The sequence below is a fragment of the Schistocerca nitens genome, chromosome 3 (genome assembly GCF_023898315.1).
Source record: "Schistocerca nitens isolate TAMUIC-IGC-003100 chromosome 3, iqSchNite1.1, whole genome shotgun sequence".
Classification (NCBI taxonomy): Eukaryota; Metazoa; Arthropoda; class Insecta; order Orthoptera; family Acrididae; genus Schistocerca; species Schistocerca nitens.
The window spans coordinates 39,505,528-39,527,020 of record NC_064616.1 but is presented as its reverse complement, the minus strand read 5'-3'; the positions used below and the strand labels follow the sequence as shown (position 1 = coordinate 39,527,020).

The 21,493-nt window shown below is 42.2% G+C and overlaps 1 protein-coding gene across 11 annotated transcripts in view; it reads left to right on the top strand.

Moving 5' to 3' along the window:
• The window catches only part of LOC126247986 (serine/arginine repetitive matrix protein 2-like), a 162,863-nt gene that overhangs the window by 76,783 nt on the left and 64,587 nt on the right, over positions 1-21,493 (top strand). For 2 of the 11 annotated variants that reach the window (XM_049948561.1, XM_049948558.1), the window contains exons 4-5: positions 1,283-8,508; positions 8,601-8,727. In XM_049948561.1, the coding sequence (XP_049804518.1) occupies positions 1,283-8,508; positions 8,601-8,727 (7,353 nt within the window). The remainder of the gene's footprint in view (positions 1-1,282; positions 8,509-8,600; positions 8,728-21,493) is intronic. The other 9 variants (XM_049948569.1, XM_049948567.1, XM_049948564.1 and 6 more) reach the window with 9 other exon arrangements.

The window sequence follows — 21,493 nt, the reverse complement described above, 5'->3', positions numbered from 1 at the left end:
CTTGTAGTACCTTCTGTTACACATTAATTTAAGTATATACATCTCTACTTTTGTGCCCTTTGTTTTTGTTTTGTCACTATTTATTATTCGCCCTATAGAACCGGTCATTCCATCCTGTGTGGCGGTCATTAATTGTAACTTTGTAGTGTTTCTGCCAGATCCATAAGTGTAGATTGCTCATTAAAATCTATACCTGCATTGGAGTTGCCCATAGTTTTTCTCATTATGAAATTTATGACTAATATTAAAATGAATGGTGACAAAATGGAACTTTGTCTGATGCCTGTCAGAATACTAAGGAAAGTGTTGTTCTCTCCTTCTGTTCTTATACAGCAACGCAATCGTGATACAGGTTTCTTAAAACATCAGTGAGACTGACAGGAATTCCATATAGCCTCACAATGGAATGAAAGGTGGATGATAACGAGAAGTACATGCAATAAGTCACTGAGAATGTATTGATAATTATCTTTTTTTATAGGCTAAGTCTATAAAGCTGGAATTTAAGTGGACCTTGGGATGTGGTAAACAAGAAATACAGAGTTATTATATAAACTGAAGGAGAAAAAAAGGATGCAGTAGTGTCTGGAAGTAATGCCTAAAATTATGTTGTGAAGGAGGGAGAACATGCTGGAGGGGGGGGGGGGGTTAAATGGTAGGTGAAATAATTTAGTCCCAAAAAAGTACAAGGAGAGATGGCTTCAGTCTATCAATTCTCACTCTAAATCCTCCAAAACTGTCATTATTTCAAAATTCCTTTATGTGATGAGGTGCAACAAGTTAGATAATTGACAAAGATGTGGGACGTACTAGGCTTCTTATGGGTGTGAGATGTACCTTTTCTCCTATGGTTTGTTTTAGACAGGGAGCTGCCATTAGCTGTTTCCTGTACTGAAATTCTTCACAGTTTCTACAAAATAAATAAATAAATAAAATGAAAAGTGGACCACTTTAAGTTGCTACAATCCCATACAGATCTTTAAGTACAGCTGGCGCATTTAATGTAGTGGCTACAGACCTGTACTGGTCTGCCTACACATGAGTCTGTGTGTGCTACTGTCCATGACTGGTACTTCCATCTCCCCTTATAGATGACTTGGAATTTCAGCAGTTTAAATTACTTCATGCACATGAATGCTAAAATACTAAATATGTTCACAGATACATGATGACTTGCAGCAATCCTGCACTAGTGTAGTTGGAAGTAGAGCCTTTGTATTAAGTGCTGCCATTTCATATACTTAGATGACGGATGTAAGCACTGTATTTTTATTTGTTTCAGGGCCATCAAAATTCAGCCGATATAATGATGACGATTCAGATAATAGTGATGAAGATTTTATGGGCTACTGTGGTACAAATGGAGTTGAAGAAGATGAAAGTGCAGAGGAAGATTCTGACATATTGTTACTAGATACAAATGAAGAAGAAAGTCTGGAAAAACTAATGGATGAATTAGAAGAAGAGATAAAGAAAGCTGAAAGGACTTCACCGTCTGTAACAAGTGCAGATGACAGTGAAACGGAGGTACCAGAAAAAAGTGTTCTGCAGGAAGAAACTGATGTAAAAGTTTGCCGTGATCAACAACCGGAGTCTTGTGTGAGTGATGTGTGTGTTCAGCCTGATGTTGTGAGTGAAAATTCTGTGACAATTAGTGCTCTGCAAGGAACAACAAAAGAAGTGATCAGCAGCACTGTGGATGCTGCATATGACAATGGACAACCACTTTCCTCTGTAAAAGCCCAAGAAACATGTACTCTGCTAATTTCAGTGCCAGTATCTACAGTGAAGACCACAGACAATGAACCAGCTGCTCAGGCTGAAAATTCCCATGTTACTTTAAAAATGTCTCAAATATCAAGGCATTCACCACCTGATAATAAGTACATCAAATGTTCCAATAAGAGTGTAATAACCCCAAACCATTCCCCTGTTCATTCACCTGGGCAAGGTAGCCATCCAGAAAATTGTCAAAGCCAAGGGTCTTCATTGTACAAACCCACCTCATGTAGTCCTGGAGTAACCCACAATACAAGCAGAGTTTCAGATTCATCTTCAATATATAATTCAGTGTCTCAAGTGGAAAGGTCTCAGGTTCATGATAACATATCTCAAAGCACAAAATCCCCAGTCTATCGACGATCACGAACTCCGGCATCACCATCTAGGACTACTACTTCAAAAATGAGAAACTCCTTCAGCCGATCACACAGTCCAAGATCTCCATTGCGAATTCGAAGGTCACCTGCACATGCTGTGAAATCACAAAGCCCCAAGTCACCTGTACGTAAACTAAGTCCTCATAATTCTAGATCACCGATTTATGATTCAAGACCATATACACAAACATCACCAGTTCACTCTCTTCAATCACAGAGCCCACATTCTCCTTGCAGTAGTGATAGGTTTCATAGTCCTTCACGCATTCATAGGTCTTCAAGAATTTCTACATCAAAATCTCCAGTTCACCAAGTGAGGTCACCTAGCCCAAGACCTTCCACTCATTTGCGAAGAACTTGCAGTCCGAGATCAAGTCCTATCAGGCATACATCTTGGTCTCCAAGATCAAGTCCTCATAACCAGAAATCTCGTAGTCCAAGATCAATTGCTCACAAGCGACAATCCAGCAGTCCGAGGTCTGCTACTCACATGCAAAGATCATGCAGCCCGAGGCCTGCTGCAAATGTACAAAGATCTTGCAGTCCAAGATCAGCTGTGACTATGCGGAGATCTCGTAGTCCAGGACCAGCATCAAGTATGCGTGTATCTTGCAGTCCAGGACCATCATCAACTATGAGATCTCATAGTCCAGGGCCAGTGATAAGTATGCGGAGATCACGCAGTCCAGGACCACTGACGAATACACAGAGGTCATGCAGTCCAGAGCCGCTGACGAACATAAGGAGGTCACGGAGTCCAGGGCCTGTGAAGAACATGCGGAGGTCACACAGTTCAGGGCCGGCGATGAGCATGCGGAGGTCGTGCAGTCCAGGGCCACAGACAAGCAGGCAGAGGTCACGCAGTCCAGGGCCACAGACAAGCAGGCGGAGGTCACGCAGTCCAGGGCCACAGACAAGCAGGCGGAGGTCACGCAGTCCAGGGCCACAGACAAGCAGGCGGAGGTCACGCAGTCCAGGGCCACAGACAAGCAGGCAGAGGTCACGCAGTCCAGGGCCACAGACAAGCAGGCAGAGGTCACGCAGTCCAGGGCCACAGACAAGCAGGCAGAGGTCACGCAGTCCAGGGCCACAGACAAGCAGGCGGAGGTCACGCAGTCCAGGGCCACAGACAAGCAGGCAGAGGTCACGCAGTCCAGGGCCACAGACAAGCAGGCAGAGGTCACGCAGTCCAGGGCCACAGACAAGCAGGCAGAGGTCACGCAGTCCAGGGCCACAGACAAGCAGGCGGAGGTCACGCAGTCCAGGGCCACAGACAAGCAGGCAGAGGTCACGCAGTCCAGGGCCACAGACAAGCAGGCAGAGGTCACGCAGTCCAGGGCCACAGACAAGCAGGCGGAGGTCACGCAGTCCAGGGCTGCAGATGAGCAGGCAGAGATCATGCAGTCCAGGGCCAGGGACAAGCATGCGGAGATCACGGAGTCCAGGGCCAGTGACAAGCATGTGGAGGTCACGGAGTCCCGGGCCAGTAAAGAGCAAGCGGAGGTCATGCAGCCCAGGGCCAGTGAAGAGCAAGCGGAGGTCATGCAGCCCAGGGCCAGTGAAGAGCAAGCGGAGGTCACGCAGTCCAGGGCCAGCAAAGAGCATGCGGAGGTCACGTAGTCCAGGGCCAGCAACGAGTTTGCGAAGGTCCCGCAGTCCAGGGCCAGCAAAGAGCATGCGGAGGTCACGTAGTCCAGGGCCAGCAACGAGTTTGCGAAGGTCCCGCAGTCCAGGGCCAGCAAAGAGCATGCGGAGATCACGCAGTCCAGGGCCAGCAACGAGCATGCGGAGATCACACAGTCCAGGGCCAGCGACAAGAATGCTGAGATCACACAGTCCACAGCCAGTGACGAGCATGCGGAGATCACCCAGTCCAGTGCCAGCAAGGAACAGGTGGAGGTCACGCAGTCCAAGTCCAGTTAGGAGCAAGCAGAGATCACGCAGTCCAAGTCCAGTGAGGAGCAAGCAGAGATCACGCAGCCCAGCTCCAGCGAGGAGCAGACAGAGATCACGAAGCCCAGGTCCAGCGAGGAGCATGCGGAGATCACGCAGTCCAGGCCCAATGACGAGCATGCGCAGATCACACAGTCCACACCCAATGACGAGCATGCGGAGATCACGTAGTCCAGGGGCAAGGATAAGCATGCGGAGATCACGCAGTCCAGGGCCAAGGACGAGCATGCGTAGATCACGCAGCCCAGGGCCAAGGACGAGCATGTGTAGATCACGCAGTCCAGGGCCAGTGACGAGCAAGCGTAGATCGCGCAGTCCAGGGCCAGTGACGAGCAAGCGTAGATCGCGCAGTCCAGGGCCAGTGATGAGCAAGCATAAATCACGCAGTCCAGGAGCAGCAAAGAACATGCGTAGATCGCGCAGTCCAGGACCAACAACAAATACACGGAGATCTCATAGTCCAGGACCTGCAAGGAATGCGAGGAGATCTCGCAGCCCGAGACCAGCAATGAGTGAACGGAGATCCCGCAGTCCTGGACCGACAGTGAGTACGCGGAGATCCCGCAGTCCTGGACCGACAGTGAGTACACGGAGATCTCGCAGTCCAGGACCTGCAACATGTACACGGAGATCACGCAGTTCAGGACCGGCAATGAGCACACGGAGATCTCGCAGTCCAAGACCAGCAGTGAACACACGGAGATCTCGCAGTCCAGTTCCGGCAGTCAGCACACGGAGATCTCGCAGTCCAAGACCAGCAGTGAACACACGGAGATCTCGCAGTCCAAGACCAGCAGTGAACACACGGAGATCTCGCAGTCCAGGTCTGGCAGTCAGCACACGGAGATCTCGCAGTCCAGGACCGGCAGTGAGCACACGGAGATCTCGCAGTCCAGGACGGGGAATGAGCACACGGAGATCTCGCAGTCCAGGACGGGCAGTGAGCACACGGAGATCTCGCAGTCCAGGAAGGGCAGTGGGCACACGGAGATCTTGCAGTCCAGGAAGGGTAGTGGGCACACGGAGATCTCGCAGTCCAGGATGGGCAATGAGCACACGGAGATCTCGCAGTCCAGGAATGGGAGTGGGCACGAAGAGATCTCGCAGTCCAGGACAGGCAAAGAGCACACGGAGATCTCGCAGTCCAGGACGGGCAGTGAGCACACAGAGATCTTGCAGTCCAGGACCGGCAGTGAGCACACGAAGATCTCGCAGCCCAGGACGGGCAGTGTGCACACGGAGATCTCGCAGTCCAGGACGGGCAGTGTGCACACGGAGATCTCGCAGTCCAGGACGGGCAGTGAGCACACGGAGATCTCGCAGTCCAGGACGGACAGTGAGCACACGGAGATCTCGCAGTCCAGGTCGGGCAGTGTGCACACGGAGATCTCGCAGTCCAGGACGGGCAGTGAGCACACGGAAATCTCGCAGTCCAGGACCGGCAATGTGCACACGAAGATCTCGCAGTCCAGGACCGGCAAAGTGCACACGAAGATCTCGCAGTCCAGGACCGGCAATGACTACACGAAGATCTCGCAGTCCAGGACAGGCAATGACCACACGAAGATCTCGCAGTCCAGGACCGGCAATGACCACACGAAGATCTCGCAGTCCAGGACAGACCAAGAGTACAAGGAGATCTCGCAGTCCAGGAGTGGCTAAGAGCAAACGGAGATCTCGCAGTCCAGGACCGGCCAAAGGCACACGGATATCTCGCAGTCCAGGACCGGAAATGAGCTCAAACAGATCTCGCAGTCCAGGACCACTAATGAGCATTCATAGATCTCACAGCCCAAGACCTGTAACATGTATGCAGAGATCTCGCAGTCCACGGCCATCTTCTAGTACCTGGAGATCTCGCAGTCCGAGACCATCTACCGATACCCAAAGGTCTCGCAGTCCAAGACCAGTTAACAGTACTCGAAGATCCCGCAGTCCTAGACCAGCTGGTAGTGTGCGACGATCTCACAGTCCAAGACCATCTGTGAGTTTGCTGAGATCTCACAGTCCCAGACCAGCAGTGAGTATGCGAAGATCTCGCAGTCCGAGACCGATAGTGAGTACTCGTAGATCTCGGAGTCCAAGATCAGCTTCTGATATGCGGAGATCGCACAGTCCAAGACCACGTACTAATCTGCGTAGATCTAGAAGTCCAAGCCCTGCCACGAATATACGGAAGTCTCGCAGTCCAAGAACAGCAGCTAAAGTACAGAGATCTGTTAGTCCAACACCAGCCTCTAATATGCAGAGCTCTATTAGCCCAAGACCAGCCACAAATTTGAGAAGATCTCTGAGTCCAAGACCAGGTACTAATATTCGGAGATCTCCCAGTCCAAGACCAATGGCTATTGTACGAAGATCTCTCAGTCCAAGACCACCTGCTAAAATACGGAGATCTGTTAGTCCACAGCCAGCTGCTAAGATACGAAGATCAGGAAGTCCCAGACCAACTGCTAATGTGTGTAGATCTGGCAGTCCAAGAACAGCTACTAAGGTACTGAGATCTAATAGTCCAAGACCAACTGCTCATGTGCGGAGCTCTGGTAGTCCAAGAAGAGTTGCTCTGATAAAGAGATCTGGTAGTCCGAGACAAACTGCTCAGATGTGCATATCTTTTAGTCCAAGATTAACTGAACACAGGAGGAAATCCTCTAGTCCCAGATCGTGTACTCGCGTGCAGAAGTCGTGTAGCCCTAGGTCAGCCACCCAAATACGGAGGTCTTGTAGTCCCAGACAAGTCAGTCAGATGAAGAGATCTCGTAGTCCCACTTGGTCTCCAGCTAGAAAATCTGCATCACAATTCAGAAAGCTGTCAAAATCACCATCTAGGAGATATTCTGACAACCATTATTCTCCTTCACATTCCAGATGCTCTAGAAAGCAGTCATTATCACCAAGATCCAGAAATTACATTTCACCAGGTAGATCTGGCTCACCAAGGGAAAGACAAAAGTCACCACAATGCAAAATATCTCCAGTTAGAATGCAGGCACATGACAGGAGAAGTATTACATCACAGAACAAATCCATTTCTCCAAAGTGCAGGAGGCATTCGCTATCACCAGGAAAAGGATATGTAAAGTCACCCATTATCCAAAGAACATTTGCATCACCCAAAAGACACTCACCAGATGTGCAGCGGAAGATATCACCTATAAATTTTCCTTCAAATAGGTCAAATGTTTCAAAACATACCATGCGGAGAAGCAAATCACCAGTTTCAAGAGTTTCGAATTCGCCTCCAATAAGTCTAGAGCAACTACATTTGAATAGGAAGCATTCAAAGGGTAGGAGCCCATCTCCCTGTCCAATTAAAATGTATGGTGTATCAAGTACCAGAAAAAAGTCCCCAGAAAAACTACCAAGAAAATCATCTCATATGTCTTCTAAAGACAGAGAAAATGTGCATTACACAGCATCACCGTATGACCATCAGGTCTCTACTTCTCCAGAGGTGAAACCTTCTCACACGGATAAATGTTACAGAAGTCCACAAAGAAAAGCATCACCACATTTAATGACATCATTTTCACCTCTCTCTCCACAGAACTCATTCTCTTTCTCAGGGGCTCATGAAGATGATCATTCATTACAGAGAAAAGATGTAGGTTTAATTCATGGAAAGCCCATGCATGACAATCGAAAGAATAATACATCAGTAGAAGAATTATATTGTCATTCAGATAACCCCTCAACCCAGAAAAGTCGGAGTCAGACACCAAGCCTGAGCCCGTCACCTGAGAAAAACTCTGAGTCAGAAAATAAATACTATACAGTGCCTCTCAGAATCCAAACCTCATCTCTAGGTTACAAGAATCCCTCTGTTTCTAATTCTTTGAAAAACAATGACATCAGTTGTTGGCAAGGAGCTTCAGCATGCTCAGTTACCACTGATAGTGGTAGCAAAGTTAAGTCATTAAGAAAAAATCGTGATGAAAATGTTACACAGACCAGATCTGAGCTGATGTCCAAAAACTGCACAAAAAAAACAGAAAGAAAAACTTCACATAAATATAGGATGAAAGATAAAAACAAGAAAGGACATATAGTGCCGATGTGTCAGGATGAACCAAAGTCATTGGCACTAAACTCTGATGTTATCGACACAGGTAGAAGTATGGTGAATGATAATGTTCCTATTCAGGAGACTACAAAAGGAAAATTTGATTCCTCAGATTCTCTTGAACATTCTTGTAAAACAAATAGCTTGGATCAGTTATCAGAAACTGAGGTAGAGAAGGAAATGGAAATTGTCACTAAAATAGCTAATACCCCCGATGACAGAACCTTAGATGAACTTGAAGATCTTTTGGACTTGGAATTAGATAAATCAGTTGATTTATGGGAAAGTGATGAATCAGAAAATGAGCAGTTTCATCAAGAAACAAAGACCCTGGTGAGTAGGCGTGCTGTGTTGATTTTTGTCCTATTGAATTGTTAAAGCAGAAATAAAATCGTTCTCCAGTAAATGAGGTTTTGCAATTTCAGGAAAAATCTTTAGATTTAGCTGAAGATCAGTACTCAAGAACTTCTGGTATGGAAAAGGACAGTGCAGTTGCGAAAGGAAGATTGAAGGACACCACTGGTGAAAAATTAAACTTCTCTACCACAGGAGGTAAATACATACCTAAATTGGCAGCATCACCTTCAATAGGGATTGTTTATTTTCACAAAAATGTTCCATTTTCCAAATTATCATATGTTGTGCCACTTTTCATTTGTGAAAATTTGATGTTAAATACACAGTTCCAACGTCAAACAGCAACAGCTGTAAAGTATTTGATAAACATGTTGCAATGTTTGTCATTCATAAAGTTTTTTTTTTTAATGGCAAGTATATCAAGTGTAATATTAGCTTAAGTTCATTTTTCTTAATCCCTTCCACACGCGCGCGTGCAAGCGCGCGCGCGCAAGCGCGCGCGCGCACACACACACACACACACACACACACACACACACACAGCGCAAAGTGAGTGTGTGTTTTTTTTTGGGAGGGAGGGGACGAGGGCTGATGAGGCACCACTGACACACCCATAGTGCATTGTCAGTATTCTATTGCCACAGACTGTATATCATGCATCTCTAGTAAATTCAGTGACTTATTAAGTGATGCTGAAAATGTGATTGCTTGGAAAATTAAAGAACAATTTCTTGAATTATCAATAATTTTTACTCTCACACTCTGTTTACTTTTGCAAAAAATTCTGTGTTTATTAGTCTGCGTCGCATATATTGTTTATTTGGTGTGATGAAACACATGTAGAGTATGATGATATTTCACAGTGGATGTCCATTATGTTATTATTCTCAGTAATTAGTTATATGTAGAATTACCATTTTGTTTCATCTTTGAATATATACAAGCTTTATCTCCTCCACTGAGAGCAAACAATAAGCTAAAAATGTAATGAGCCATTAATCTTGGTTGCTTTATTTCTCAAGCAGGCCTGCCAACCTTATTCATTAGCACATTCATGTAAGACTACTTTATGTAAATTACCAATTACATTTGTCATTTGCCAATTACATTTACATATATATGACTCAAGTGATGTGAAACTGGAACTAAAGACCTAGACTGGTCTTGGTTTCATGGTAATTTATTTGCAAAAATTTTAAATGAGTCGGTTATAAACAGTACTGAAGGTGATGCAGGTTGATTTCTTTGTGTATCTCCTCCATGAAATTTTCATGGCCATACTTTCATATCACAACTAACTGGCCCATATGTGATATCAGATGCTTTAACGAAATAACTGCGGCCAACACGTGTGTGTGTGTGTGTGTGTGTGTGTGTGTGTGTGTGTGTGTGTGTTCAGTCAGTTTTTATACAATTCTGTGGGGCATGCTTTTTCACTTTGGATATAATTTCTGGGCTTCTTGTATGTCAGAAGTCACTATTATCCTGTTAAATCTTGTTTCTGTTGCCCTGGAACATCGGAAGTCGCATTTTACGTGTTGTCAAATCTCACTCGCATGCTTAATATATGTCTTCTCGTGCCACCAATTTTGTAACCATTTTTGCGAGCTTGTGAATGTCACTGTGATTCAAGATATACTATACTCAGAAAACTTATCAACAAATTTTTCCTGTGTTTATAACGTGAAATGCAACTTTCGTGTTTCCTCCATTATGCACATTAAATGTCATTTACATATAACTTCTAAATTCAGTTTTTAGTTTTCTTGTTACATTCCTTTAACACAATCCACTGGAATTTTATATACAAAAATCTGAAATTTGCCTGCAGTTGATGGGTTAAGAATGCCATCACAAGTTAACCTGCAGTAACATGGAATTGAACTGTTGCATTTTAAACATGAAATTCTATCTGTGCACTATATTTTAGGATGAGACCTGGCCATTAGCATTGCTAATATTCTAATTTCTAATTCCTGCCCATAGCAACTTTTCATGAGCATTAAATCGTCTTCATATCAACAAACATTTTTTGCGGTGGGGGAAGGGGGGGGGTAAATTATTTTTGTCAGTATCCTATACAATGAATGTGTATATTCTGGTTTCAGTAGTCTCTTTGATGCACAGTGCTTACAACTCTACTGTATAGCATACTTTGAATAAATAAATATTTGCCACAACTTTGAAATATGGAAAAGTCTTGATCACACAATTGTTTATTAAGCATTGGCCTTTAAAAATTTCCTCATCAGACTGAAACTGTAAAATGAAGTGTACAAAGAAATTAATGATAACAAATATGTACTAACATAAGTATGCATTTTAATGGTCCATACACAAAAGTTTCAATTAATATTGTACTCACATTTAAATCAAACTTCAGTAAAAAGCTCATGAAAATGAGCACACAGACTGAGTATAATGAAGATCTCATCAAGCCATATTTACAGTGCCATTGTCAATTCGAAAATAACCAGTTCCAAAGTGACTGTTGCAGTTAAGCTATTTAAGAAGTAAATGAAACACAATAGGTAATGCCAGCTTAGACCACAGAAATTAATTCAAAGAGTGACTTTGCAAAGAACTATACATTGCAATGAATGCAATGCACTACATGTCAGAACATTGTGAGCAACTTAACAAAAGTATGTGTATGCTACTTTTATGGAAGAGAAACTCATGTATTGACATTAGGTAAAATTGACATAGCATGGAATGTGCGTTGTTAGGTAATGTCTTGAATGCAACCCTTCCCTGTCCCATGTAGCTTCACTGGATGTTGTTAACTTGTACTTGCTTATAGCAATTAATGAAACTCTTGATATAATTAGAAAGAATTTATTGACCCGTAATGTGCTTTCCCATAGTGAGGTTACGGAATTAATTGAGTTACTAGAATTGATTTTGTTTTTCAGCTGACTTGGTCTAGTTGTTCTAAGAGTGCTTAGATTAGGCGTAATAATCTAGTCTTCATGAGCTATATGTGATGCAGCCACTGTGGCTGATTGTACATTAGTTGTCTTCCACCGTGTTAGATGATGCCACCATTTTCATGGGCTGTTCTGATGTAGCTATCTCACCAGGCTTCCCCTGTAGGAGTCTGCCCCCAAGAGATGGAGCCACTGTTCGTGCAGCCTTGCTGTGTAGCTCCATTAATTACATATGCTCATGTCACATCAGTACTTAACACTTCACTAACATTAATACTTCATACTATTCATTTGACTTACTTTACAATGTCATCACAACATGTGTGTGCTTCCATGTCATGGGTTTCACACTATGGGCACAGTAAATTTAACATCTCCTCTTGGATGCATGTGCATTATGTTGTGGTTAACCTTATGAAAGTTGAACATTTAGGGTTTGCTATCATTTCAAAGAACTTATTTTTGTTGCGTATAACTCTGCATTTCCATACTGTTATATGTGTTCCCATTACATTAAGTATAACTGCATATTCATATGCAGTCTATTAATTCTAAAATAGTATGACCACTATTCCAGCACTACACATGCCTAGGCATCAGTTTTTGGCAACTAATGATCCAAACTCTACATCCTCAAACACAATATGCAAAGGTGGTTTCTGCTGTCCTCGTGCATCTTCTTAAAGCTAGGCTGTTATACAGTCCAATATTATATCATTATGCTTTTTAATATAAAACAAATTTTAAAAAATTAATTGTAATATTAGCTTTCTTTTTATTCAAAGGTGTTTCCACTCATCAAGGCTTACCTCTGCTGTATGTAATTTATTATATATTCGACTATTGTTGGTCATACTCTTGTAACAGTTTTGTTTGTGATGATTGTAAACTTAGTCTTTCACAACTTATACATTATTTTATTTGTGATTCATATCAATTTTATGTTTTCATTATACTGCACCAACTAATGGTTGCAAACAGATCTTCTGTTTTGATTATTGACTGACTACTACCTCTGTTACATCGTTGACAATGTTACCCAATGACGCACATTTCATGCTATGTAAATTTTACCTTATGTCAATATATGCATTTCTCCTCCATAAAAGTAGCATAAAGGTATCTTTGTTAGGTTGTTCACAGTGTGCTGACATGTAGTTCGTCGCAGTGTACTGTTCTTTGTAAAGTCACTCTTTAATTATTTTCTGTGCTCAATGCTAGTGCCACCTATTGTCCCTCATTTACTTCTTAGATAGCTTAACTGCCACAGTTGTTTTAGCACTGGTTCTCCTCACATACACAATGCTACTGTCAAATATGCCTAGATGAGATCTGCATTATTTTCAGTCTATGTGCTCACTTTTGTGAGCATTTTATGAAAGTTAGTTTCATGTGTCATGGATCATTTTTCATGATTGATCATGATGATGTGTAATGAGTCACTTTACATTCACATTGCAAATTAATTTGTATGTATGGTTACATTCTGAACATTTCTATGTTGTTGTTGTCTCCTTTACCCCCCTCCCCGTCACCACCACCCACCCATCCTGAAAAGAAAGGATATAGAGATGTTGAGAGTCAGTAAGTCTTACCCACCACCTTTTGCACATTACAATAATAGAGGTTTAATTTAAATGTAAGAATGATAGTTATTAAAATTCTGTATAAACATCACTAACAAGTACACCTACCTTACGAATACACTTCGATGTTGATCGGCTTTGAATATGTTGTACTGTAGAGCAAAGTAAAAGACAAATATTTTTTTATATTTGCCCATATGGTCATTAAAAAGGGTGAGACACACCCTTGAAACAAAAATTGAGTTTAATATTTCTGAATGAATCCTGTGAAATGGTTATATGTAAACTTCAAATAAAAGTTCTATGATTTTGAATGTATGTTACAACAGTGCACCCATATTTGCCAAAACAGTTTTTTTGTTAAATCTCCTCCCCTACTATTTTGTTTCTCATTGTAACATTTGAATAATTAACAAGAGGTATAGCATCATTGACACCAAATTCATTCATATATGATGAAGGGGTATTCCAAAGACTCATTCGTCAGAAATAAGCTAGAAAATCTCCATATTGCTGTATGTGTGCCCCCATATGTGTGTGCTCCAATGAAGCTTATTTCTGACAAATGCATCATTGGAGTGCCATTTCATCATATGTGATCGAGTTTGATATTAATGATGCTATATGTTTTGCCATTAATCAAATATTGAAATGAGAAACAAAATAGTGGGAGAGGGGATTTTGAAAAAATGACTGTTTTGACAAATCTGGATGCACCATTGTAATGTGCATTGAAAACCATAGAACTTTTCTATGAAAAAAGTTTTTTTTTATATACTTGTTATCATTTCAGCAGTATTCATTCAGAAATATTAAACTTAACTTTTTTCAAGGGTGTGTTTCAGCCCTTAATGGCCTTATGAGAACACATAAAAAAATTGTCTTATTATGCTCTATGCTACAACATAGTCAAAGCCAATCATAATCAAAGTGTATCCCTTGGATAGGTTTACTTGTAAGATGTGTAATTATGTTAGAACATATTTTTTATCAGTAATTTCTTTGTACACTTTATTCCACAGCTTCAGTCTCAAGAGAAAATTAGGAAATGCATAACGCTTAATAAAGGATTGTACAACCAACAACCTTCCATATTTCAAAGTAGTGCCAAATCTGAATGGCCGCCTGCGTCTACCATGGTTGTATTTCTCCATCACATAATGGGCACTACTTTACCATGTCTGATTATTAGGATTTGAATCGTTGTGAAGTGGTATCAGCCTTTTATTTTTGATAACTATTAATTTCCAGAATGAGATTTTCACTCTGCAGTGGAGTGTGCTCTGATATAAAACTTCCTGGCAGATTAAAACTGTGTGCCGGACCGAGACTTGATGTTGGAACATTTTCCCTTCTTGGGCAAGTGCTCTACTGAGATACCCAAGCACAACTCATGACCCATCTTCACTGCTTTACCTTCATCAGTATGTCATCTCCTACCTTACAAGCTTCATAGGAGATCTCCTGTGAAACTTGCAAGACTAGCACTTCAGGGAAAAAATGATATTGCAGAGACATGGCATAGCCAAAGCTTCTGTGAAGTTTGGAAGGTAAGAAATGAGGTAGTGGCAGATGTAAACCTGCGAGGATTGCTCATAAGTAATATTTGGGTAGCTCAGTTGGTAGAGCACTTGTCCAGGTCTAGCACACAATTTTAATCTGCCAGGAATTTCATATCAGTGCATCACAACTGCGGAGTGAAAATCTCATTCTGGAAACCTCTCCCAGGCTGTAGCTAAGACATGTCTCCACAATATTGTTTCTTCCAGGAGTGCTGCTTGTGCAAGTTTCACATGAGAGTTTCTATGAAGTTTGGAAGGTAGGAGATGAGGTACTGCAGATGCAAAACTGAGGATGGGTCGTGAGTCATGCTTGGGTAGCTCAATTGCTAGAGCACTTACCCGTGAAAGGCAAAGGTCCTGAGTTTGAATCTCAGTCTAGGATACAGTTTTAATCTGCCAGAAAGTTTCAGATATTAATTTATTTGACAGTTTTGTTTATAGGTCTTGTTTGTATCTCTGTATTACATTCCTAAAGCATTTGACTTTTTCATGCACTTAATCATACAGATCTGACAGCATTGCATGACACAGAACACCAAATGACATTAGCTTGTCAGTAAGCTGTGTCACCTTGAAAAATTACGATGTATTCTACATCTGTATCAATATTCTGCAATCCACGGTATGGTGCATGGCAGAGGGTACCCTGTACCACTATATGCTGCTACATGAGCACTAATTTTTTGTATCTTATCTTGGTAGTCCTGACAGCAGTAGAATTGTTTGGCAGTCAGCTTCAAATGCCAGTTCTCTAAACTTTCTCAATTGTGTTTCTCGAAGAGAACAGTGTCTTCCCTCCAGGGATTCCCATTTGAGTTCCCAAAGCATCTCCATAACACGTGATGCGTGAACCTACTGGTAACAAATCTAGCAGCCTGCCTCTGAATTGCTTCAGTGTCTTCCTTCAATCCAACCTGGTATGGATCTCAAACACTCGAGCACTACCCAAGAATAGGTCACACCAGCATCCTATATGCAGTCTCCTTTACAGGTGAACTACTCTTTCCTAAAATTCTCCCAATAAACCAAAGTCAACCATTCGCCTTCCCTATCACAGTTCTCACATGCTCGTTCCATTTTATATCATTTTGCAACATTACACCAAGATATTTAAATGACTTGACTGCATCAAAGAGGACACTAGCTATACTTTATGTGAACCTTAGAGGTTTGACATTCCTACTCATCTGCATTAACTTACATTTTTCCACATTTAGGGCAAGCTACCATTCATCACACCAACTGAAAATTTTATCTAAGTCAACTTGTATTCTCCTACAGTCACTCAACTTCAACACCTTACCGTACACCATAGCATCATCAGCAAACAACCACAGATTGCCACCCAACTTGTCTGCCAAATCATTTATGTCTATAGAGAACAGCAGTAGTCCTATCACACTGCCCTGGAGCACTCCTGATGATGCCCTTGTCTCTGATGAACATTCGCCAATGAGGACAACATGTTGTTGTTGTGGTCTTCAGGCCAGAGACTGGTTTGATGCAGCTCTCCATGCTACTCTATCCTGTGCAAGTCTCTTCATCTCCGAGTAACTACTGCAACCTACATCCTTCGGAATCTGCTTAGTTTATTCACCTCTTGGCCTCCCTCTCCTATTTTTACCCTTCATCCTTCCCTCCAATACTAAATTGGTGGTCCCTTGATGCCTCAGAATGTGTCCTACCAACTGATCCCTTCTTCTAGTCAAGTTGTGTTACAAATTCCTCTTCTCTCCAATTCTATTCAGTACCTCCTCATTAGTTACATGATCTACCCATCTAATCTTCAGCATTCTTCTGTGGTACGACATGTCAAAAGCTTCTATTCTCTTCTTGTCTAAATTGTTTATTATCCATGTTTCACTTCCACACATGGCCACACTCCATACAAATACTTCCAGAAAAGACTTCGGACAGTTAAAACTATACTGGATGTTAACAGAATTCTCTTCTTCAGAAACTCTTTCCCTGCCATCACCAGTCTACATTTTATATTTTCTCTACCTCGACCATCATCAGTTATTTTGCTGCCCAAATAGCAAACCTCATCTACTACTTTAAGTGTCTCATTTCGTAATCTAATTCCTTCAGCATCACCTGATTTAATTCGACCACATTCCATTATTGTCGTTTTGCTTTAGTTGATGTTCATCTTATATCCTCCTTTCAAGACACTGTCCATTCCTTTCAACTGCTCTTCCAAGTCCTTAGCTGTCTCTGATAGAATTACAGTGTCATTGGAAAACCTCAAGGTTTTTATTTCTTCTCCCTGGATTTTAATTCCTACTCCAAATTTCTCTTTGGTTTCCTTTACTGCATGCTCATTATACAGATTGAATAACATCGGGGATAGGCTACAACCCTGTCTCACTCCCTTCTCAACCACTGCTTCCCTTTCGTGCCTCTCGACTCCTATAACTGCTGTCTGGTTTCTGTACAAATTGTAAATAGCCTTTCCCTCCCTATATTTTACTCCTGCCACCTTCAGAATTTGAAAAAGAGTACTCCAGTCAACATTTTCAAAGGCTTTCTCTAAGTCTACAAATGCTATAAATGTACATTTGCCTTTCCTTAACCTACCTTCTAAGATAAGTCATAGGGTCAGTATTGTTTCGCGTGTTCCTACATTTCTATGGAGTCCAAACTGATCTTCCTCGAGGTCAGCTTCTACCAGTTTTTCCATTTATCTGTAAAGAATTTGTGTTAATATTTTGCAACCGTGACTTATTAAACTGATAGTTTGGTAATTTTCACACCTGTCAGCCTCTCCTTTGGAATTGGAATTATTATATTCTTCTTGAAGTCTGATGTTATTTCGCCTGTCTCATACATCTTGCTCACCAGATAGAAGAGTTTTGTTGTGGCTGGTCTCCCAAGGCTCTCAGTAGTTCTAATGGAATGCTGTCTGCTCCTGGGGCCTTGTTTCAACTTAGATTTTTCAGTGATCTGTCAAACTCTTCCCGCAGTATTGTATTTCTCATCTCATCTTCATCTACGTCTTCTTCCATTTCCATAATATCACCCTTGTATAGACCCTCAATATAGCCCTTTCACCTTTCCACTTTCCTTCTTTGCTTAGGACTGGTTTTTCATCTGAACGTTTGATATTCATACAGGTGGTTCTCTTTTCTCCAAAGGTCTCTTTAACATTTCTGTAGGTGGCATCTATCTCACCCCTAGTGATATATGCTTCTACATTCTTACATTTGTCCTCTAGCCATTCCTCCTGAGCCAATTTGCACTTCCTATCGATCTCATTCTTTGAGATGTTTGTATTCCTTTTCCTGCTTTATTTACTGCATTTTTATACTTTCTCCTTTCATCAATTAAATTCAGTCTCTCTTGTGTTACCCTAGGATTTCTACTAGCCTTCAATTTTTTACCTACTTGATCCTCTACTGCCTTCACTATTTCATCTCTCAAAGCTACCAACTCTTCTTCTACTGTATTCGTTTCTCCTGTTCTTGTCAATCGTACCCTAATGCTCCCTTTGAAACTCTCTACAACCTCTGGTTCTTTCAGGTTATCCAGGTCCCATCTCCTGAAATTCCTACCTTCTTGCATTTTCTTCAGTTTTAATCTACCATTCATAACCAGTAAATTGTGGTGAGAGTCCACATCTGCCTCTGAACATGTCTTAAAATCTAAAACCTGGTTCCTAAATCTCTGTCTTACCATTATATAATCAATTTGAAACTTTCCGGTGTTTCCAGGTCTATTCCACGTATACAACTTTCTCTCATGATTCGTAAACAAAGTGTCAGCGATGATTAAGGTATGCTCAATACAAAATTCTACCAGGCAGCTTCCTCTTTTATTCCTTAGCCCCAGTCCATATTCAGCTACTACTTTACCTTCTCTTCCTTTTCCTACTACCGAATTACAGTCCCCCATGACTATTAAATTTTCATCTCCCTTAACTATCCAAATAATTTCTTTTATCTCATCGTACAGTTCTTCAATCACCTTATCATTTACAGAGCTAGTTGGCATATAAACTTGGACTACTGTGGTAGGTGTGGGCTTCGTGTCTACCTTGGTTACAGGATCTTCAACTACCACACCAGACTCATCAACAAGGAACCAAATGGAAGCCTTAGTCCCACTTAGTGATTTTACATAAGACCAGAATTTCCTCTGGTTCTCTGCCAGGTCATGGTGGTAGTTGTTGTACACTTCACGCATAGCTCTTTTCACAGACACCTGAATCTCTACTAACCTTCACTTGTCGACATGTGTGTGTTCCCTTTTGAACCAAGAGTGCAACACCCTCTACTTCCTCAGCATCCCTTGAATTTTGTTATTAAACCATGGCGAGCCTTTTTCATCTTTATTCCACTTACTAGGCACACAACTCTCCAGACAAGATTTACAATCTGCTTAAACTTTGTCCATAATTCCTCTACATCCATCTTATTGCAACTAATTGATGTCAATTTACTTTCTTAAGTGAGATGCTAATAACTACTTATCTGCTCTATCTAGCAGATAGCAGAACACTCTTGTAGCCTTCTCGACTGATTTATTAACTTTTGTAATTACAGTTGTGATAATGACATTATGATCGCTAATCCCTGTTTCTATACTGACATTGTTGATAATATCCGGCCTATTTGTAGCTACTAGGTCTAAGATATTTCCATTTCGTGTGGGGTGCCGAGCTAGCTGCTCAAGATATTTCCATAAAACGTTCAAGTATTTTGCATGACTGTCTGTCTGTATCCCCCTGCAATGAATCCATAGACATCCCAATCTATACTAGGTAGGTTGAAGTCACCTCCAACAAGTATAGCATGATCTGGGTATTTACACACTATTGACCCTAGACTTTCCTTGAACAGCTCTAGAACTGTCACAGCAGAATCAGCTGGCTGATAAAAACATCCAACACTTAACTTAGTTTCACTACACCTGTTATACGCGACCAGATAATTTCACTGTCACACTCAACTTTGATCTCACTAGAGACAGTACTTTTGTCAGCTGCAATGAACACTCCCCCTCCAATGGCCTCTAATTTGTCTCTTCAATAAATTTTCCACAACTCGCTAAATATCCCAGAGCTTCCCACTTCGGGTTTCAGCCAGCTCTTGGTCCCAAGAATAATTTGAGCATGAGAACTTTCCTGGAGGGCAGTAAATTCAGGAACTTTATTACAGATACATAAAATTATGACAGTCAAAGTGTCTTTATTCTGAGCACTGTTTGACTTCCCTTGCTGCATATTGATTGGCGAGTGTTCATCAGAGCACCTCAAACAATTGCCCAGCCTAAAAAACCCTGATGTGCACTCAACAAGTACTCTGCTACCCGAGTAGCTGCTTCCTTTGTGTAGTGCACCCCTGATGTATCAGGTGGAGTCCTACAAATTCCCACATGATAACACAGGTCTAGAAATTTGCAGCCAAGACTGTCACATAGTCGACGAAGCCTTTGGTTGACACCCTCCACTTGGGCTCCAAATCAAAGGACCCTGATCAACTCTGGGAACAACACTACAAATTGCAAGCTGTGCTTGCACTCTGCATGTGAGGCCAGCAGTCTTAACTATTTCTGCCAGCCACCTGTATGAACTGAGGATCACCTCAGAACCCATGCGATAGGCGTCGTTGGTGCTGATGTGGGACACAACTTGCAGACGATAGCATCCTGCATGCTCAATAGTCACAGGCAAGACTGCCTCCACATCTTGGCTGAGGCCACGCTGGCAGCCATATCGAGTGCACATTGGTTTTCTTTCCAGCCCTGAATGCTATCTGCCTAAGGGGTTCCATAATGCGCCTAACATAGGTACTCCCAATTACTAGTAAACCCCCACACCTGTGTGCCTGCTCAGACCCTTCTGAATGAGTGGCCACCTGTCCACTCACATGGTGAATGGGCAAGGCCAGGCAGCCAGTCTCCACATTGGCCCTCCACCTCCAGTGATGTGGATGCATTATCACCCGCCACTCACCCTCCTGTGAGTGCAGATCCAGTGTGTCGGGTGCACTAGGAGGTGCTTTGGAAGCAGAGCTGGTGGGCAAAACAAGGGACACCTGAGGTGTCTCAAACAACTTGCCAGATTCTCTGCCACTGCTACATCCTGAGGTGGTAGCCTGAAGTTGACTGACCATTGCCAAAAGCACATTTAGCAGTTTGCGAACTGCATGCAGCTCCTCCTGCATCCGCACACCACATGCACACATCCTAACCATCCTAGCAAGACTAACAGAAGTAATAAACTATAAAAGCAGACAGAATTCTTTATATGCAACTTGCTACCCTCCTGATGTGTCACTAATAAATGCTGGTGCATTAATGGGCTATGTAGCTGGTTGATCAGTGAGCAACTACTGTGCTACAGACTGAATGACTTTACACTTACAGAAGTGCAAGATTAAACCTCTTAAACAAAAAAACACACATGAAATTTAATAAATATACTGTGTGGAAAACACAGAAAAGAATAAACACTTAACTTGCCACTCTGTACTTGTATATCAGTTGAGATCTGGAGCCTTATTGACTAGCGTACTAAACAAATGAATGGTTGCTTTCAAAACAAAACAAAATTATAGTGTTTTGTCATGTATTTCCAATTTTCTTATTCCTGTAGGGACAGAAAACAAACCCAAAAAAGTCCATATATCCGGGTGTCTACTGATCATGAAAGTTATGAAATTGAATTAGATCACCAGAACTCTTAAAAAGTTTTTTTTTTATCTGTAGCTTTTATGTCCATCTGTGCAAGCTATGTTAGCACAGCCTTTGCTGCTGCAGTTTGGAACCTTGAGGGGCAGATGTTCAGGGAGAAATTAGCAGGTGTGGCTTTGTTAACATAAAGCTATATGAGGTGTATACACCTAATGGAAATGACATGTAAATTATAGCCCCACCCAAG